Genomic DNA, 19,591 nt, shown 5'->3' on the forward strand with positions numbered 1-19,591 from the left:
CCTTGCTGCAACACGTATTTACGAATTTGACTCCGTACACTAACTAAAGTTATGAAGTAAATTGAAAGTAACAGAAGGTAAATGGTATCTCCTTCTATGACACCGTTAAATTGCGTTGGTTGGAGAGGTGTCAATTTTCGAGTAGTTAATTTTTTATATTTCTTCAAGTAGTACTCGTAAAGATCTTTCGTGGTCACACTCACGATAATAGGATTTTTTTTAGAGTAAAAAAATGTTTGAGACTGTAGGTGGTATGTGTGTAGCCGAAAAGGTGTGGTTCGATGCGATTGCTTTACAGCAAGCTGGTGTAGGTGCATTTATCGGTGGATACTGAAACCATTTATTTTTGTTCCTAGGAATAAAAAATCAAATATTTGTTTGCTTGAAAGCACACATTTTGGTTTACAAATCGCAATACAGAAAATGAGAGGTTGGGGGTTTACAAAGATCACGATATGGAAACCTAAAAAAAATGTTCCGAAAATAAGAGATGCGAACATTAGAGGTTTACGAAGATCACGATATGAAAAAAACATGAGGAAAAAGCAGCAACATTTTAGGTTTACAATGCTCACGACATAGAAACATGGACGACACATGTTTTAGAAAGTTACAACGCTGGAGCGTGCGTACTTGAAAGTACATTTTTGACACTCATTTTTCAGAGCCTTTTTTTCGCTCTTTTAGTTCGTCACTGCAATGAAACAGCCGCGAGCGTAGAGAGATAGTGAGTTCGTGCACTAAAATGACAGGTTTTTGAACGGTCTAAGTTGGGGTTGTTCTCAAATGCACATTTACTACCTACTCAACGACATCATGATTTATTGATGACTTGTTGATTTAAGTCCGCATTATGCACAGATAGACTAATCGGGATTGGATCTATAGTTTAACGTTGCATCCGAACCATTATGTGCTTCCACTGAGTATCGAACCCAGGACCTTGTAATGGAAGGCGAAGGCGTTATCACTACACGATTGGGAAGGACCGGAAGGACATCATGGCCTCTCGCAATTTTTCGCATTCTACCAAATGATGGGAATTTCGTCCAAAAATAGTTTCGAGAACCAACCCTCTGCGATTGCATCACCCTCAACTGAAAATAGATGTCGTGTGTGCATTACAAGTTAAATCGCCAAAAGATGAGGATCTCGCGAGAAGATGAGAATTTCACCAAAATATGAGAATATCACCAAAAGATGACTTGAGGCAGGAAAATTATAGTCCTCTTAAATAAGCACAAACATGTATTTATAGTTAAACATTTAGAAGCCTGAACTCATGAAAATTAATTAGCGTTCAATCAGGGAAAACAATTTATTTATTACCAATCCATGTGTAACAATATTTTTCATATATTGGTACCAAATAAATATTCGCACTGGCAAATTTAAATATTTTCATGATAACATATGTAATTGTGATGTCATGTGTTGTAAATTATTACGAATAAGAAGTACATAGTACAATTAAATAATTGTCAAGGTTAATGACGCTTTGAAACTATTATGTGAAAGCATACTTATATAAAATAATTACATATTCTTGTATACAAGACATACATCTCATGAAGAATTGTTAAACCACACCATTCTAACAGCAGCGGTAAGAGTTAGACTTCATGTATGTCTTGCTTCTTTATAGAATAGAAATATTCAACCAACACTTAATAATATGTAATTTTTAAATAGCTATGAACATTCGTAAAATATAATCACATAATTACAATTATTCAAATTTTTGAAAAACAGAAATGTACCACATTAATTGGTTAAATTCTTCAGATAATTCAACGCAAATGTAGTTCATTATATATATATATATATGCATTTAAGTAGTGTTAGTGATGAATAATGTCAATTTTTGAGTAATTTTCCCACGTTGTTACATAGCATTAGATATAACATTCTTCCTGGACACAACTAATAACGTGCTGCACTTTTCTTATAACAAAAACTGCCTTGTTCGCGTAACCGATTCAATTAATATTTTACTAGACTTATAGGTCCGTCTAATTCCCTGCAGTTTTCGACATTGTCCTTGCACTCACGCGTCTAATTAGTTAAATAATGCAACACCGACTTGTCTGCTTCGTTCATTAGGTGTTGTATTTAACGTCTGCATCGTTTTATAGTGTTGAGTAAGGTCACGTGGTGTGTGCTAAGCAATCAAATGAACATTTAAATCAGCACACATGCATTTCTTTAAAGTTCGGAATTCTAACATCGATTTCTTTTTCAAGAAGAGAATACTTAGTTCAACATAGTTTCCTTGCACAGCCTGATGCACATGCAGCACACCTATTTACAAAAAGTGCAGCGAACTAGACTAGGTTGTGCAGAACCCTAGCTAGAAATTCCTAAGGCTGCGGGGAAAATATAATCAGGTGGCTCATTCAAAGAACTCGCCCCCCTCTGCATGGCGAAAACATAATTATTTTAGTAATCCACATCAATTAGTACTTGGACTTCACCTCATCTCCGTTGATTTATCTTATCTAATATCTTAACTAAATTGCAAGAAACATTTGCAATTTAGTTAAGATATTAGATAAGATAAATCAACGTAAAGTAAAATTGTCCTGCAAAAATATGTTAATAATGCGAATTTGACATCATTTATCGTCTTATTTTTCATCGGATAATGTGCAATTAGTACGGCATACTTCTTTTTCTATGGCGCTCCGGTTAGTATTTGGTGCAAGGCCTCCCCAATCTTCCTCTTCCATCCTGTCCTATCCAAGTCTGCTCTCTTCCAAATTCTAGTTCTAAGTAGTTGTACTGCATCTGCTTCAACAACTTCTTCCCATATGCTTCTGGGTCTCACCACTGATCTTTTCCCTCCAAAACTTCCTTATGTCACCTTCTTGGTAATTCGGCTGTCATCCATCCTGATTATGTGTCCTGGCCATTCTAACCTTTTAGCTCTTAAATGAGCTGAAATGGTAACATCTTTGTAAAGTTCAGGTATTTAATGATTGGTTCTAATTTTTCACATACCTTGCACTTTTATTGGCCCAAATATTTTCCTCAGATTTCCGTTCAAACAAGTCCACTATTTCAGCTGCGCTTTGATTGAATGTCCATGTTTTACTCCCATATATAATTATGCTGCGAATTAGGGTTTTATTCATTCCCAACCTCGGACCTGATGAGACAGGATGTCTCACTCGTCTCGCTGAACAACGCCCGAGTTAAGGTCGAAACGTTGCAGATAATCACCGTCCTGGAGTGAACCTCCGAAAACAAGTTGTTCGCCAACCCATATGGTTTTCGTCGAAATGATTACACTCCATTCTGCACCGAAAAACACTTTCGGCCAAATTTTTGTCAACGGTATTCAATACGCTGTCATTGCATAGGCCGCCCATGTTCGTCTGTTTGAGTAAACAACTTAAGGTAAAGTTCAAGACTATTTTTGACTTAAACAAAGTTTGGTTTCGTCTTCAATACTAAGAGGAAGAATGCCGCCCTGCCGATATGGCAGTAGGATCAGCAGTAAAGTGCTACAGTAAGGTAGTCATTTGTCACGTTCCTCTAAACTGACGAACAAATCATTCATGCCTTACAGGCACTCGGTCGGTTTTCACGTAGACACAATTCGACGTCTCCCTCAGCGACTTCCAACTCCAAATTCGTCGTCCCAGACTGGTCAAGAATATCCAAAAATTTCATTACCACTGGTCGTTGTTACTATACGACGCCCACAATTGACGCACGAGGAGGCACGACCCTCATCTGATCTCGGCTCCATTTCTGGATTCAAAATCCAGGTGGAAAATATACTGCCACAAAATTTTCTACAATGACATCGCTGTCAAATTCTTGGCCATAGACGGCGTTCTTGCTATCTGTCACCCAGATGTGTTAAATGTGCAAGAGGGCACAACATTACAGAATGCCCAAACCGATCACCCGGTATCCCGGCTGTATGCAATTCCTTTGCCGGGTCACACACATCGAATTACAGGGGTTTCCCCCTATATCTACGTTCTCTCCAGGCTTCCCGTGCTCCAGGCTCCAAGCAGTCCACCAGGGCCACAACAACAAGGAGAAGAAGAAACATCTTCAACTGCTTCCATTCAACCACCAGCGACTTTGCGTTCAACGCCATTAAACAAACTTCGATGTCACAGCCGAGCACCATTCAACAACATTAGCCATTTACCAGCGATATATTGGCCGCTCCTTCTCCCAGCAAATCACAGGCCTTCTTCTCGTGACAGACAATGCAGAGAGCCGACAACCTAGAAGTATTACATAGACTCCTCATTACCTTTCTGAACCCAACACTAATCCAGCCAATACGGACATCGGTGGAAGGACTTCGATCCCTACGCCGGACACAGGATGCGCATGCCAGAGTGCAGATTGATTTGGAGCTTATGTCTTCCATCTGACCTTCTTATATTTTTCGTTTGTGTTCGTACGTCTTTGTCTTGTATTGTACTCTATCTTTGTATTGTATCCATCATATTTTCTACGTACGGGAACACTATCGATTTCACCTTCCACAACAGTTGCAGAACATTAATATAAAATGCGATGAAATGAAAATATTTGTTGTAAAATATACCCGAAGTTGCGACACCAGTAAATGTTTCTCAATAAACAAGATGTTTTCACGGTAAAGTGATGACTTGAAAAAAAAGGGGGTTTTTAAAACAAAAATTTGGCTCTATATTTTACTCCATGGTATTTGGGAATTATAATACAACAACATTGCTTGTAGAACTGCATGATCCAAAATATGCACCTGCACAGTAAACAGTATACAAAAAAACAAGCATTATATTTTAACAAGTGATATGATTAATCAATATTGAGAATTTTTTTTTAGATCTCTGTAATGCACAATGGTATATTTTGTTTCCACCAACACGTCATCACAACACCAAACAAACATTTTTATAATTCACTATTGCGAGCAAAACTAGAAGACAGCGTTACATCAATTCTTTGCAGAAATACAAGAATGTTAATCTAATGAGGTGTTATAACATAGGATTTCGTGAAATTTACTTTTTTCAGCTTCACTTTTTACATTTTCGGTGTCAAAAACGTGTTTACCCAAATCTAGAAATATAGTCCCTTCCATAAATAATGTTCGAACCCTCCCTTACTACCAAAATCCCTTGCCAATTCTATCCGCCATTGAAATTTAATCTTCAATCCACATTTCCATGCCAATTTTATACTCATTGTTGACACTGAATAATGGTTGCCCAATCCAAAGAAATTTAATTTTCATCCCCCACAAAACATTTTCCTCAATATTCTAAGAGGCAATAGTAATACACACAATCCTAATATAGTTATCAATTATGTATGGTGTACCTCAAAAACTGGGGCTATCATGCAGTTGTGTAACAAGGTCTGTGAGAAGAGGGTGACAGCCTGGGGTCTTATGACTGAATGCCTGAATGGGTCTCGCATCCCGTGGGGTTTATTCAAAAAATATAAGAAGTTTAGAAGTGAGAAAAATATATGGAAAATACTATCTTGTCTTCGTATTAAAACTGCAACATTCTATAATATTTTTATTCTGCCTTTAAATTTTAGTTGAACCTTACAATTTGAATGAATATATTAAATACTTAGTATTTCAGAAGCAACGTCGATATAAATGGGTTAGGAACAAAATAATCAATTTTATCGAATCTGTAAATATTTTTCATGCTAAGGTTTTAAGGAAACGCAGAAAGAGCGTTAGAAACTTCTGAACCCACACAGCTAAAATAGGCACATAGCAAACGGGTCGTATTTTTTGTGTTCAGAACGATAGACATGTTTAAAGCCTTAGGACAATTTCTTACACACGAACACAAGGTTGATTACGAATTTTAGTATTAAAGGTTTGTAGAACATTGTATGCTATTAAGAGATTATGAAATTTCATAAAAGTGATATAGTTGTATTTTCTGATTCGCTTCATTATTTTAAGTGTTGATCTAGGTAATGATAAATAAATATTTGCAATATTGAGACCATTGAAAAATTTTCCATCTCCTGTAGAAAATATCAAAGTCCAATGTCAGACCTACCATTTTTCATGAAAAATGAAACATGGGTAAGTTCGGACTGCTGTATCTTTGGAAAGCAATAACACCCCGAACTTCTGTTTTCATATAGTTTTAGTATAAACTACCTTGCTTATAAACTTTCACTTGTTTTGGTGGGGCATTGTTACTTTCCATTGTTAGGCTCAATACACAGACGTGTCAAAATGTAGTTTCTGCCTGTTTTCGGCCCTTAATATCTCGGTAAAAGTACAGTGTCCCAAAGATTTGTTTACTGGGCATTGAAGCTCACTATTTGAACAAGCTGACATGACACTTTACTTGGATATTAATGTTGTTAGCAGATATAACCTTTTGAGTACTCAAAAATGGAAACATCCGTTACTTTAAAATTAGATTTATATCAAATCAGCATCAAGCAAGAAATAAACTAAGTATGCCATCTTATATTTGAATATGTACTAAGACAAGGATATTAAAAAAAAATTTAGACTTCGTCCTATTTTTGAGAGAAAAAATAAAATATTAGGGAATTTCAATAAAAATTGTCACACTTCCTCATCTCTCAGAAAGTGGAACCGCCCTTTGTCTTCTCTTTTCTTGTTCCAAATGGAACAATCCATGCCTTGACATATTGTGAAAAAATTCTCTTTTTTTCTATCATGGATAGCGTAGTGGTAGCTTCTCCTCGATGTAAAAATTCAAGTTGGAGGTACACATTTTTTGGATTCCACTTTAAAATGTAAGGTCCATCTCAAAATTAGCCTTCCTGCGAATGAAGTGTGCTTAAAAAGAAAACTCTACCAAACTGTATATACAGTGGTGATCCAAAGACTTTCGATAGAACTGTGGTGCTGGTTTACCTACACATGTTTTTTAAGTAGCCAGGCATCATTTTATCATCCTTTCCTGCCTTTGATATTCTATTTACTGGGCCAAAGAAGTTGTTTTGACCTTAACACTGCCCATAGGGTGTACGTCACCGTGTACATACACACACATATATGTATGGAATTCATGCGATAAGAGTTCGTTGTTTGCAAATGATTCTGTATTATTGTAAAAAAAAGGTAAAGTGCTTCCCTGTGCTTAGCACTACGCCATGAAGCCGTATAGGTGGTGTGGGGGTAACGTATCAAAGAAAATTGACCTTTCTTGCAAAAGTCAGTATTGGTAACACTTTAGGGAAGGAAGGGTACAGTGGCCAAAATGTAGTTTCAGCCTGTTTTAGGCCCTTTATATCTTGATAAAGAACAGTGTGAATTCTTATCATACCTTTTAATCAGCAAGGTTCTAGAAACATAGACCAATATTAAGTATAATAACTTTACTTCTAATTTATATTTATTTATTTTTAATTCTTGTTGTTTAGAAATGTACACGTTACTTTTATTGAAAAAGTACGTATTGGCCACTTTGCCCGCCTAGGTTGATTAAAGTTGCCAGCCCCTTCCCATTTTACCTGCATAGGTAAGTGAACAAATCACATTGATTCTGAGTGTGTATTTAATCAACACAAACTGAAGTAATACACATTAAGAATAAGTATTATGTTTTTGAAGTATTATCTTAAGTATGAAATCTTTACAAAATAAAGAAAATTGTAATTCGTAATCAATAGTGTATTAATAAGAATTAAACGTAGGCCTATTTGCCAAATTCGCAATCAAACTCAACATCTTCTTCGTCACAACCAGCGCACTCTTCATGTTCCCACTTCTTATATTTTAAACATCTACTCCATCCTTCATTGCCTTTCGAGTCTGTCTGTTTCGTGACCACTTTGATCAGAATGACGCCTTTACAAAAACTGTGCTCTTACGTCTAACCTTCATAACTTAGCGTTTTCAAACACACAACATTTAAAAGGTTATTTCTCGCTGATCAAACAGCACAAGAGCATATAATTATAACACTTACTATTATTAAGCTATAATTAACAATTTGTACAACTTATCTAAAATCAGACTTGCGAAAAAACAATAAAATAAGTTCAAATCTAGAAACGTGCAGCCTCCCGCTTCAAAGTAACAGACAACACTGACAGGATTCGTGGCGACTGTTTCGCCCGGTTCCCGCGTGGCGGAAGCGCTACACAGCGAAAAAAACTCACACGGTCACTTTAGCCGCACTGGCCACTTTACCCTTCTTTGCCCTACACTGTCCGAGATTCCCAAAATAAACCTATTTCAATTCAGGAAGCTCTAGGATTGGACCTCCATGGGGGAGTAGTTGGCACATCATGCTGTGCTAAATGGCAAAATGATGTCTGGCTACTACAAAAATGTATAGGTAAACCACCACCACCAACACTCTTTCGAAAATCCTTTTTACGCCACTGTACAGAGAGTTTGGTAGAGCTTTGTTGTATATAAGCCAACTTCATGTACAGGAAGGCTATCAGACAAGAACTGTATTTTTGCACTTATTTGATTGCGCCTAACAATTTACAGCAGTAATGCCCCACTAAAACAAGGGAAAGTTTATAAGCAAAAAGTTTTTCCTAAAATAATATGAAAACTGAAGTTCAGAGTGTTATGGCAACCAAAGCAACATGTTTCACATTTCATGAGAAATGGTCGGTCTGATCTTGAAATTTCATATTTTCTACAGAAGAGGGAAATTTTTTCATAGTCTCCAAATTGCACAATATTAATTTCTCATGACCTACTGCAACATATAAAAGAATGACAACGATTGAAAAATACAATTTTCCAAATATCACTTTTTGGTTCGAAATTAAAAATAATTTACTCTTAATCACTAAGAAACCTTAACAGTCAACACTTTGTGAAAAACTGCATAATAACGTTTCTTTAAGTTTGTTTCTTAAGTGTATAAAATGTACAGAAAGGCTAACTTTCTGAGGTGAGGTGTATCTAAAAATTTGTATTTTGCTGAGTCTTTCTAATTAATTCTATACCCCCTAAATTCGCTGAAAGATTCTTTCCCAGTTTTAAAATATTAATAACCTAGGTCCGGAGGATAATGTCACAAGATAGATTGTCAGAACTAGCAATATTATCCATAGAGAACGATGTTGCCTCAACCCTGGACTATTTCAAAAGACGTGAGCGTACTTAGGTCAAGAAGAAGCAAAAATAATAATAATATATATATATACATTCTCAGAGTGAAATAATTAATAGTATTGTTGTTTAAATTTGTATAGTACGTCTGAAGATTTTGTATCTAACCACAATGCCTGCCCCGCTTATTAATCTCGTTAAAATAACCGCGATATTTTGTTACTGCACTGACCATATGCATGATAATTCTGTTAAATAATAAATAATATTTTAATTCATTTTATTACACTGAATAAAATATATAATTTTGTTTTAGTAATGTATTTGTGATAATGCTTACGAAGCGGCCAGAACAACGTTACAATAGAAGGCTTCTTTCTGGATGGCAGGATATACTTGGTAAGTAAAACAAACGTTAGCAGTATGACAAAATGGAGAATTCTATTGTCACGGGTGGCACACACATACTTCAATTTTTATATTAAAACTAGAACGGCGAAGTATGTGATAACACCTACAACAACGAAAAGGAGTCATTTGACCCCTCTTATAAATTACATGTAAAATTTAATTATTTTAGAATGGGATCGTATTTTAAATTTATATTATTTTTTGTGCTTTAAGTATTATAATCAAAGTGTTCAGGTGGCTTTTGATACATTTTCATTACAAATAAAAATTTCAATCATAAATAACTGAACACTCCCGAATACGCAACATTCCTGTACGAGAGACTTCTACTTGATATTTCATGTTCGGAGACGTCCTTCCCAGTCCGAAACGACTACCTGCATAACGACATGTAAACTGTGGCAAGTGGGATCATGCTAAAGACACTTTTAGTCAGCCCTCGTGACGGAGTGGTTAGCACATCGCGCTGCGACGCCAGGTGCCCCGTATTCGAATCCTGGCCTGGGCATGGACGTTTGTGATGTCTATTCATAAATTTCATCATATCGCCATCTTCGTAAATTAGCCAAAAGTGGTACAAGAAGCGAAGTAAAATAAATCAAATCAAAATCAAATCAGACTAAATACACGTTTACACAGGAACCTCAACCTAACGCTCATATTGCTGCACGCATAAATGAAACATTACAGGGGTGAAATTGACTCTTCCCTCTTCTCCAGAGGTATAACATGAAATTTGCACGTTAATAAATTATACGTATTTTGTATATTTTAATATGTCATCTTAAAAATGTTACAAAATTTTGAGGAAAAATAAGAAAAACGGGATAGTAATTAAAGAAACGGTGAACCTTCCGGCCGTTCAAGTGAACTATTCTACTGATAGTTAAGCAACAATTCTCTTACAGTTTCTGTGCAATGAAAGATGGAACTGAATATTGTTGATTAAATATAACTACCCTTAAAATAGTTTCACAGATTTCTAGCTATAAGTTAACAATTTTGAATCTCGGGTTGGACAGGTGTGACACTGCTCTCTTTAATTTCTATGAATTTGTAAATTTTGAGAAATAAATTATTTAAAACAAAAGAAGAAGGTAATACACCTTTTAATATTCTAGTGGAGTTGAGGGGAACTCTGACAGTTAAAGGAGAAAATAATTGTTTCTTTGTGCAACGGTTGGGACACAATACAAGTCAAAGATAAATCAATAACTTAAAGTAAAGGAATAACATGTAAAATATATATTACCTACTAAGTTAGTTATGTATAGTACCTTATAATTTACACTATAAAAATGGTAACATTTGGATTTTTTAGATATTTTTCACTTGGAAAATTAGCTGACATCGGGGTGAAATGAATAAATAGCAAATAAATGGTCCAGAACGAAGCTAATACACCACTAAGAGGCCGTATGTAGATAATCTGAATCGCAGAAATAGACTTTCATACGCGAAAGTGCATATCCACAAGGACCAGGAAATTTGGGATAGTGTCATATGGACAGACGAGTCCAAGATTAATATATACGGGTCAGATGTCATAAAAAGGGTCTGGAGAAAATAAAATAAAGACAATGATCATATTAACACAGTTCCAACAGTTAAACACAGAGGTGGGTCATTAATGATTAGGGGCTGTATGTCGTCCAAAGGTGTTGGTACCATCCAGTGTATTGAAGGTATCATGGATGCATATGTATATATTTACATATTGAAGAACAATTTAAAGCAGAGTACCCAAAAAATGGGGCATGTCGCCTATCTACAGATTCTAACAAGACAATGACAGTAAGCATAAGACGTGAGTTAACATGAATTAGCTGCTATGGAATGTACCCAAACTACTACAAACACCAGCTCAATGTCCAGACATAAATACCATTGAGCATTTATGGGCAATATTGAAGGGACGGGTCTCTAAATCAGGCGTGACATCCGAACAAGAGTTGAAAACTTTTGTGCAAGCCGAGTGGAATAAAATAAGCTCTAAAACATGTTGGAAAGTTGTTAATTCTATTAAGAACAGGTGTGAAGCAGAAGTTAAAGCCAAATGATACGCATGAAAAGTATAATTGAAACGAGACGATGACGTTATTGTTAATTAATCAAGAGGCACGTGTAAGGGGAGGGGGAGGAGATGAGTGATTGATGACTCATGCGCACGTGTGAGTTTGGAAATAATGGTTTTACATTAGTGCACAAAAGATACTATTATGTATTCCGTTTTTACCCTAACCTAACCCTATTTTGTACTTTATATATGCGTGACCTTTATATGTATATATGCACCAACTGAAGACACAAACAAAGAAGAAATTGAACATTTCTATAGTGAACTGTCAGATGTATGTGATAGAGTACCAAAACATGATGCATTAATTCTACTGGGGGATTTTAATGCAATAATAGGTAATGAATCCAGCAGCAGTGGAGTATCAGGCAGATTTTCCCTACACAAAGAAACAAGTGACAATGGAGAAAGGCTGATACAACTAGCACAATTACAAAACCTTGATATCAGTAGCTCCAGATTTAAGCATAAAAAAATCCACAAAGGGACTTGGAAAATACCCGGTGAACAACGATGTAATCAAATTGATCATGTACTGATCAATAAGAGGAGAGCTACATTAATAATTGATGTCAAAACATATAGAGGACCTAGTTGTGATACGGATCACTATCTTGTTAGAACTAAAATAAGACAAAGGATTAGCATGGTTAATGATGGAATATACAAGAAAACTAAGAAATGGAAAATAGAAAAATTGAAGAAATCATCTATACAAAATACATACAGACAAGAAATACAAACGAAACTCGATGAGGCAGGAGAAGAAGATGATGTAGAAGTCGAGTGGGATAATTTAAGAAACATCATACTGCTAATCATGTTTTAGGAACCAAAGCATATGAAAAATTTTAAGATTGGTATTACGAAGAATGTAAAAAGGCGGTTAAAGCAAAAAATGAAGCTAGAAATAGTTATCTTAATAGAACTACAAGATCAAATAGCGAAAAATATGAAAATCTGAAAAAGCATGCTAAGAAAATGTGTAGAGAAAAGAAACGCCAGGCAGAAAAACACAAATAGAAATGTTACAAGAACTAAACACCAAAAAAGAATATAGAAAATTCTATCGAACCAAGAAAGTTATAACACAAGAGTATAAACCAAGAACTAGAAACTTAAAATCAAAAGATGGTCAAATCCTAACTGAACAAGCAGAAATAATGAATAGATGGAAAGAACATTTCCAGGGAGCTCAACACAACCAGGATTTAGAAGTGCCCTACTGGAATACGATGAATCAGCAGGATAATGAAAACATATTAGTTGATGCACCAACATACGAAGAAGTGGAGACAGTAATTAAAAACTTTAAAAAGATGAAAGCACCAGGAAATGACAATATGAACAGTGAAATTATACAAGCAGCTGGAAAAGAAATGTACCGTAGAATATATAAACTTATAATTAATATATGGAATCGAGAACAAATGCCAAAAGATTGGAACATAGCACTAGTGTGCCCTATACTTAAAAAATGAGATAAAACAGTCTGTGAAAATTATAGAGGCATATCACTACTAAATAACCTATATAAAATACTTGCAGCAATAATTAACATCAGACTAACTGATTATGCCGAAGATATTATAGGGGAGTATCAAAGTGGATTTAGGAATAACAGAAGTACTACAGAGATGCGTTTGATATTCGAGAAATGCTATGAATATGATATAGATTTGCATGTTCTGTTTATTGATTTCAAACAAGCCTTCGACTCAATATATAGACCAACAATATTACAAAGGTTACAAGGAATTGGAATACCAAATAAATTAGTAAGATTAATCCGAATGACAATTCAAATTTCTAGAGCTTCAGTTAAGATTGAAAATGCAAGATTGGACTTTTTCGATGTCATGACAGGAGTCCGCCAAGGAGATCCTCTTTCAGCAACATTATTTAATTTAGTTTTGTACTCGGTGATTAAAATATTAGATGTGAGAGGAAATATCAGTACTAGACTAAAACAAGTCACAGCATAAGCTGATGATGTAGCTATTGTATCAAGAACTAAGAAAACTCTTTCAGAAACGTTTATAAGTCTAGTAGAGGAAGAGTAGGACTCCAAATCAATGAAAAGAAAACTAAATACATGAATATTAATACAACAAACATGAATAATAACGGATCAATATTAATAAATAATTACTCTTTTGAATGTGTTAGTAACTTTACATACCTTGGATCTACACTTAATGAAAACAATAAAATATAATCTGAAATAGACGAAAGAATAAAGAAAGGCCTATTATGCAAATGTATCCCTGCTAAAATCGAAACTTCTGAAACGAAATACAAAAATGAAGATATATCTTACTATGATAAGAGCAGTGATTACATATGCTGCTGAAACCTGGACCCTAACACAGAAAGATAGAAACAAATTAAGTATATTTGAGAGACAAATTTAAAGGAAGATCTTTGGACCGGTACAGATAGAATATGATGTATGGAGAATAAGAAATAATGTGGAACTAGAAAAATTAATCAATGGTGCAGACATTATACGATATATCAAAAGTCAAAGAATTAAGTGGTTAGGCCACATACAAAGAATAGATAACATGAGAACTATAAAACGTATACTAGAATGGAAACCTATGGGAAGGCGACCAATTGGAAGACCTAGGATGAGATGGATTGAAGATGTATGCGAAGATTTAAAGATTCTCAAAGTTAGAAATTGGAAAGAAAGGGCAAAGAAGAGGAAAGATTGGAATGATTTGTCTGAGAAAGCTAAAACCCACAAAGGGTTGTGACGCTAATGGAAGAAGAAGAATATGCGTTAGAGCCGGATATGAGTCATGGGTGCCTCATGCACTAGTGAGAGTTTGGAATTAATGGTTTTCCATTAATGTACAAAATATAATATTATGGAGTCCGTTTTTACCCTAACCTAACACTATTGTCGTACTTTATATACGCGATACAGCCGTATATGAGTCATGGACAATTCTTCCTGACGTGGGAGCTTGATTTTAAAGGTTTTCTATTCGTGTACAGTATATACTATTATGGAGTCCGTTTTCGGCCTTTTGCGTCTCCCATTTATGTTTTTTTTATATGTGTTTAAGCCGGTTATGAGTCACGGATGATTTACACAGACGTGGAGCTTGGTTTTAAGGGTTTTCCATTAGTGCTCAATAGATATTATTATGGAACACGGTTCCGGCCTATTCTGACCCAAGGAAAAGAGTTCCGGCCTATTCTAATGCAGTTCTTTTATTATACGTGTTACTCCCGAATATGAGTCATGCACGATTTATGCTGTCGGGGAACTTGAAGTTAGTGCGTTTTATTCACTAACGAGGAGACGGTTCCGGCCTATTCTAAGCCAATTGATGGCGTCAGTCAAGCTTTGCAGGTGTCGATGACGTCATGAACTGCCATTTTGGCAGCGGTGCTGGATCATATTAGGTATAATTAAGGATCTGGATTTATCCGGATTCAACTGGCCCCGAAGGGATCTGGTGTAGAAGAAATTATAACAAAATATATGGCGTTAGCCTATGTTTGCTTTAATGTCAAAGAAATTGAATAATAATCAACTTTTAAAATAATAAGTTAAAAGTTTAAAAAAAATGTCTTTGTGAGTCCAACATTTAATACAAAATGTTGCTCGAAAAGTATAAATAACGTTTTTTTGGTAAAGATAAGTCTAAACTTCAGCTAAAGTTGAAGAAACACACTCTGAGTGTCTAAATTGCAATACAAACTCTTGCTTGAATCTTTCAAATAGAGTTTTCTGAGTAAAAATAAGCACAAAATGTGAAATATTGGCCCTACGAGTAAAAATATGGTCAATTTTACTTGAATATTGCTGTTTATAAAGCAATTATCAAAGGCTCTGTGGTTTGAAACCCCGTAACGAAAGCAAATAATAGTTCGAAGCCGCTTCAATCTGTAAATACTGGCCCGCGTTGTTCCTAGTTCAGATAAATCCCTTTTGCTTTAGGTAAAATAGTCTATACAATGTTACGAAAGAACATTACCCAAGTCACTTCCACAATTCAAAATTGGAACCTCAAAAAATCAATACAAACGTGTTAAAATATTCACGGAACATGACTTCCATTACAATTTATTATCCCGTAAAGTTCAAGTAGGGGGACCGCGGGAACTGACAATGGAGACCCTTTTTCCCACTTCAGCCGGAGGGGAAACCTTGCGGTTCGGGTTTAGCGGAGGGGGAAATATTCTTCTTTTCTAGTGCGAAATTCGTCCGCAACCTTGTAGAGGGGTTTTGAACTAGAGGTGTTCATGACTTTTTAAAAAGCAATTAATTTTAATAACATGCATTCTGTACGTTCGTTTTCATATAGGCTACATCGTTCAATTTCGTCGACTTTAAAGCACACATAGGATAACACCATATATTGTTGTTATAATATCTTCTACCTCAGATCCCTTCGGGTCCAGTTGTATCCGGATAAATCCAGATCCTTAATTATACCTAATATGATCAAGCACCGCTCCTAAAATGGTCGCTCATGACGTCACCGACACCTGCAAACCTGGACTGACGCCATCAATTGGCTTAGAATTGGCCGGAACCGTCTCCTCGTTATTGAATAAAACGCATTAACTTCAAGTTCCCCGACTGCACAAATCGGGCGTAACACGTATAAGAAAAGCATAAACTGCGTTAGAATAGGCCAGAACTGTTTTCCTTGGGTTAAAATAGGCCTCAACTGGGTTCCATAATAGTATATATTGAGCGCTAATGGAAAACCCTTATAACCAAGCTCCACGTCTGTGTAAATCATCCGTGACTCATATCCGGCTGGAACACATATAACAAAAACATAAACGGGAGACGCGAAAGGCAAAAAACGGACTCCATAATAGTATATATTGTACACTAATGGAAAACTAATAAATCAAGCTCCCATGTCAGCCTGAATCGTCCATGACTCATACACGGCAGAAACGCATATATAAAGTACAACAATAATGTTGTTTTACGTAAAATCGGACTCCATAATAGTATATTTTGTACACTAATGGAGAACCATTAATTCCCAACTCCCACGTGTGTATGAGGCAGCCATGACTCGTATCCGGCTCTAATGCATATATAAAGAACAGCAATAGGTTTATTTTAGGGTTAAAACGGGATACATAAAAGTATATTTTGTGCACTAATGTAAAACCATTAATTCCAAACTCACACGTGCGCATCAGTCATCGATGAAACATCTCCTCCCCTTCACCCTACACGTGCCTCTTGATTTATTAACAATAACGTCACCCCTCGATAGTGAATAAAAAACCCTTAATGTCAATTAAAAAGCAAGGAAAAAGCTTGTATCTAGTTTCAATTCTACTATTAAAGTGCTAGAACTGTCAGTCAATTAGCTCTGAATATACTTTTTCTCTTAAATTATTAATTGTACGAATAGGAAATTTGTGCAAAAAAAGGAATGTTTCTGTTTCAGTTTCATTTAGTTTATTATTGTCATTGGTTATACAGAATTTGAGTACGATTTTCTGTTCCTAATGATATTAGTTATTGAATTGTAAAGAAATGATTTCAAACGAGTGTATTTCCTTTAAGATATTAAAGTATTTTTTTCAAATCCGTGTGTACGAATGTGAATGTTACATACTGTATATGTACGTATACAATCATACTCACTCTCATGCACTTTCTCTCTCTCTCTCTCTTTCTCTGTCTCTCTATCTATGTTTCTTTCTATCTCTTCCTCTTTCTTCATTTCTCTTTATTTCTTTCTTTCCCTCTATTTCTCTTTCATCATTTAATCATTCTCTCTCACATACACAGTGCTTGGAGTCGGCTGTATGTTTCACAGTCGCCTGCGTGAAAAATATAATGTTTTTCTTTACATCTTATCCATTTAATCATTCCTCTTCGTCATTACAATTATCCTACGAAGATATAATGAAACGTTTAAAATAGGTCAAATGCAGTAGGAAATATGAGTATATCTTGAACACTGATTCCTGTATAAAATTTCAGAATTGGGCGTAGAAAAATTACTGTATATCTAGGTATTTCGGGTAGAATATATTGTATGGGGTAAAATTGTGAACATTTTCTATATTACGTCGATGTAGATTTCTATGTTATCCGTACATATGCTAAAATTCACTTCATAGTAAATCGTAATGAGAGACAAGGCCATCGGTTACTACGAATTCACTTTCTCTAGTCTTCTATATCGATTAAATCTTCCCTCTTGTAGAGTTTAAGGTCCATGAAAGGCAATGGCAAGTGCTTTAATATATATGTATTTTTTTGTGCAGCAAGTATTTCTTCTTTAATTCTGAATTCAATTAAAAAAATATTATCCTTATTATTTCTACAACGACGGCCCTAAGGAGCTATTTTTTTTAACATTGGCTATTGATGAGCTCACACCAGTGGCGTAGCGCAGTTTGCTAACACCCCGCAAGTGACATATTTCGGGCTCATCAGCGAATTAATTGTCGAGAGTGTAAATGGTTTGGACGCACAAACAATACGCCCTCCGTCATTCTGCTGAGTTGTAGAAAAAGCTAACTTTTACCCAAAATACCCTGTCTTCCCATTTTTGTTATCGAATTATGTCAGTGTACTATCTTATGGAAAGTAAATCTTGATGGTACGAGTCTCTTATATATGAGAGGTAGATAAAATTGGATTTTTTTCTTTACTTTAATGCAGTGGGACAGTCAGGATTTATTCTTGTAAGGAGTGTGTGTGCGGGGAGGAGAGGAAGGGGACCTCCTGCGGTCAAATATGTAGTGCACGAACTTTTGAATTTTTTGCTTGATACAACTTTGTGTAAAATAGGTTACATATATACATGCATATATATATATATATATATATATATATATATATATATATATATATATATATATATTTTTGAAATCATGTTTTAGAGAACTGATTAAATTATAAAAAATATTTCTTTTTAGACTTTTAGGTGAGTTAGACTTCAGCCCTTCGGCTGGGTCCAAGATTTAACGGAAACGTTGTACACATTTGCCTACTAATACTACATTAATAGTCATTATTACATATTTTAGTAAATATACTTTTACACTTTTTGAGGTTGAACTTTACTTGTCAAAGAAATAGAGTTGAACTACAGTATTGAGAGATAGATAAAAACGACGATGGGACTCTTTTACAGAAAATGACACTATGAAAGCCGATTGGGATGACTAGATCCCAAAGAGGTTGTTGCCACAGAGACAAGGTGTTTATTTGCATATTAGTGGACTTGGATATTATTGAGAATAATTTTGAGGATGTAATTTTTTATAATTATACCATCGAACATACATTTCTTAATTTTTCATGAAAAAATACTTGTCTTTTAAATAGATCATCAGTACTTGAAGTGTGGGGGACACGGGAAAGATGGCATCCCCCATTAAAATATTATTCATAAAACATCCATAGAAAAAAATAATTTAAGTATACCCCACTCACTGCATTGCCTCAATGTTAATCCATAGCCCTACAAGGATCGTTTCTTCTGTTCTCAAAATCGACTGAACATCCCCACCCAACCAGCTAGGAAATTCTACTTTGAGTACTGTAAATCACAAAACCATAACATACTGAAAATTGAAACCTGGCTCCAAAGAAATATCTTAGAAAATTAACTACAGAAGACAGTCAAACTTCACAAAATTCTCCCAAGTAACGGTGACAAGGGGCTACTGGCTCTTTTGGTGAGAAAATATGTCCTTCTTGGCCCAACCGCCTACTGAGTTTATGGGCCTTTCGAAGTTTTAATAGTTAAAGGAGAAAGCAATATCCTCGTCACATTACATCTAAAAATAGAGAATATACTGTAACACGTAACATGTGTGGACAACGTGAAAAATTTATCTCAGCTCTTCCTTGAGTATGATAACCCTTGAACCCCTTCAAAATATTTTGTAGTAAGTTATATTTAAATAACACTCGTAAGAATAACATCAGTGTTAAACGTTCATGAAATACCCAGTTTGATTGTTTATTGTGTTACAATAGGAGATAAACTGACTGAAAGATAATAAACTTGCATCTGGATTCATAACCGTAAGCAATA

At 35.3% G+C, this 19,591-nt stretch overlaps 1 protein-coding gene across 1 annotated transcript in view; it reads left to right on the forward strand.

Annotated features, from left to right (window-relative positions):
* Positions 1–19,591, forward strand: part of LOC145992594 (uncharacterized) — a 119,850-nt gene that overhangs the window by 91,533 nt on the left and 8,726 nt on the right. The window contains exon 2 of the mRNA XM_083128950.1: positions 9,366–9,448. Within this exon, the coding sequence (XP_082985076.1) occupies positions 9,382–9,448 (67 nt within the window). The 5' untranslated portion in view covers positions 9,366–9,381. The remainder of the gene's footprint in view (positions 1–9,365; positions 9,449–19,591) is intronic.

Source organism: Lepisma saccharinum, chromosome 9, assembly GCF_977018435.1.
Source record: "Lepisma saccharinum chromosome 9, izLepSacc3.1, whole genome shotgun sequence".
NCBI classification, from domain to species: Eukaryota; Metazoa; Arthropoda; class Insecta; order Zygentoma; family Lepismatidae; genus Lepisma; species Lepisma saccharinum.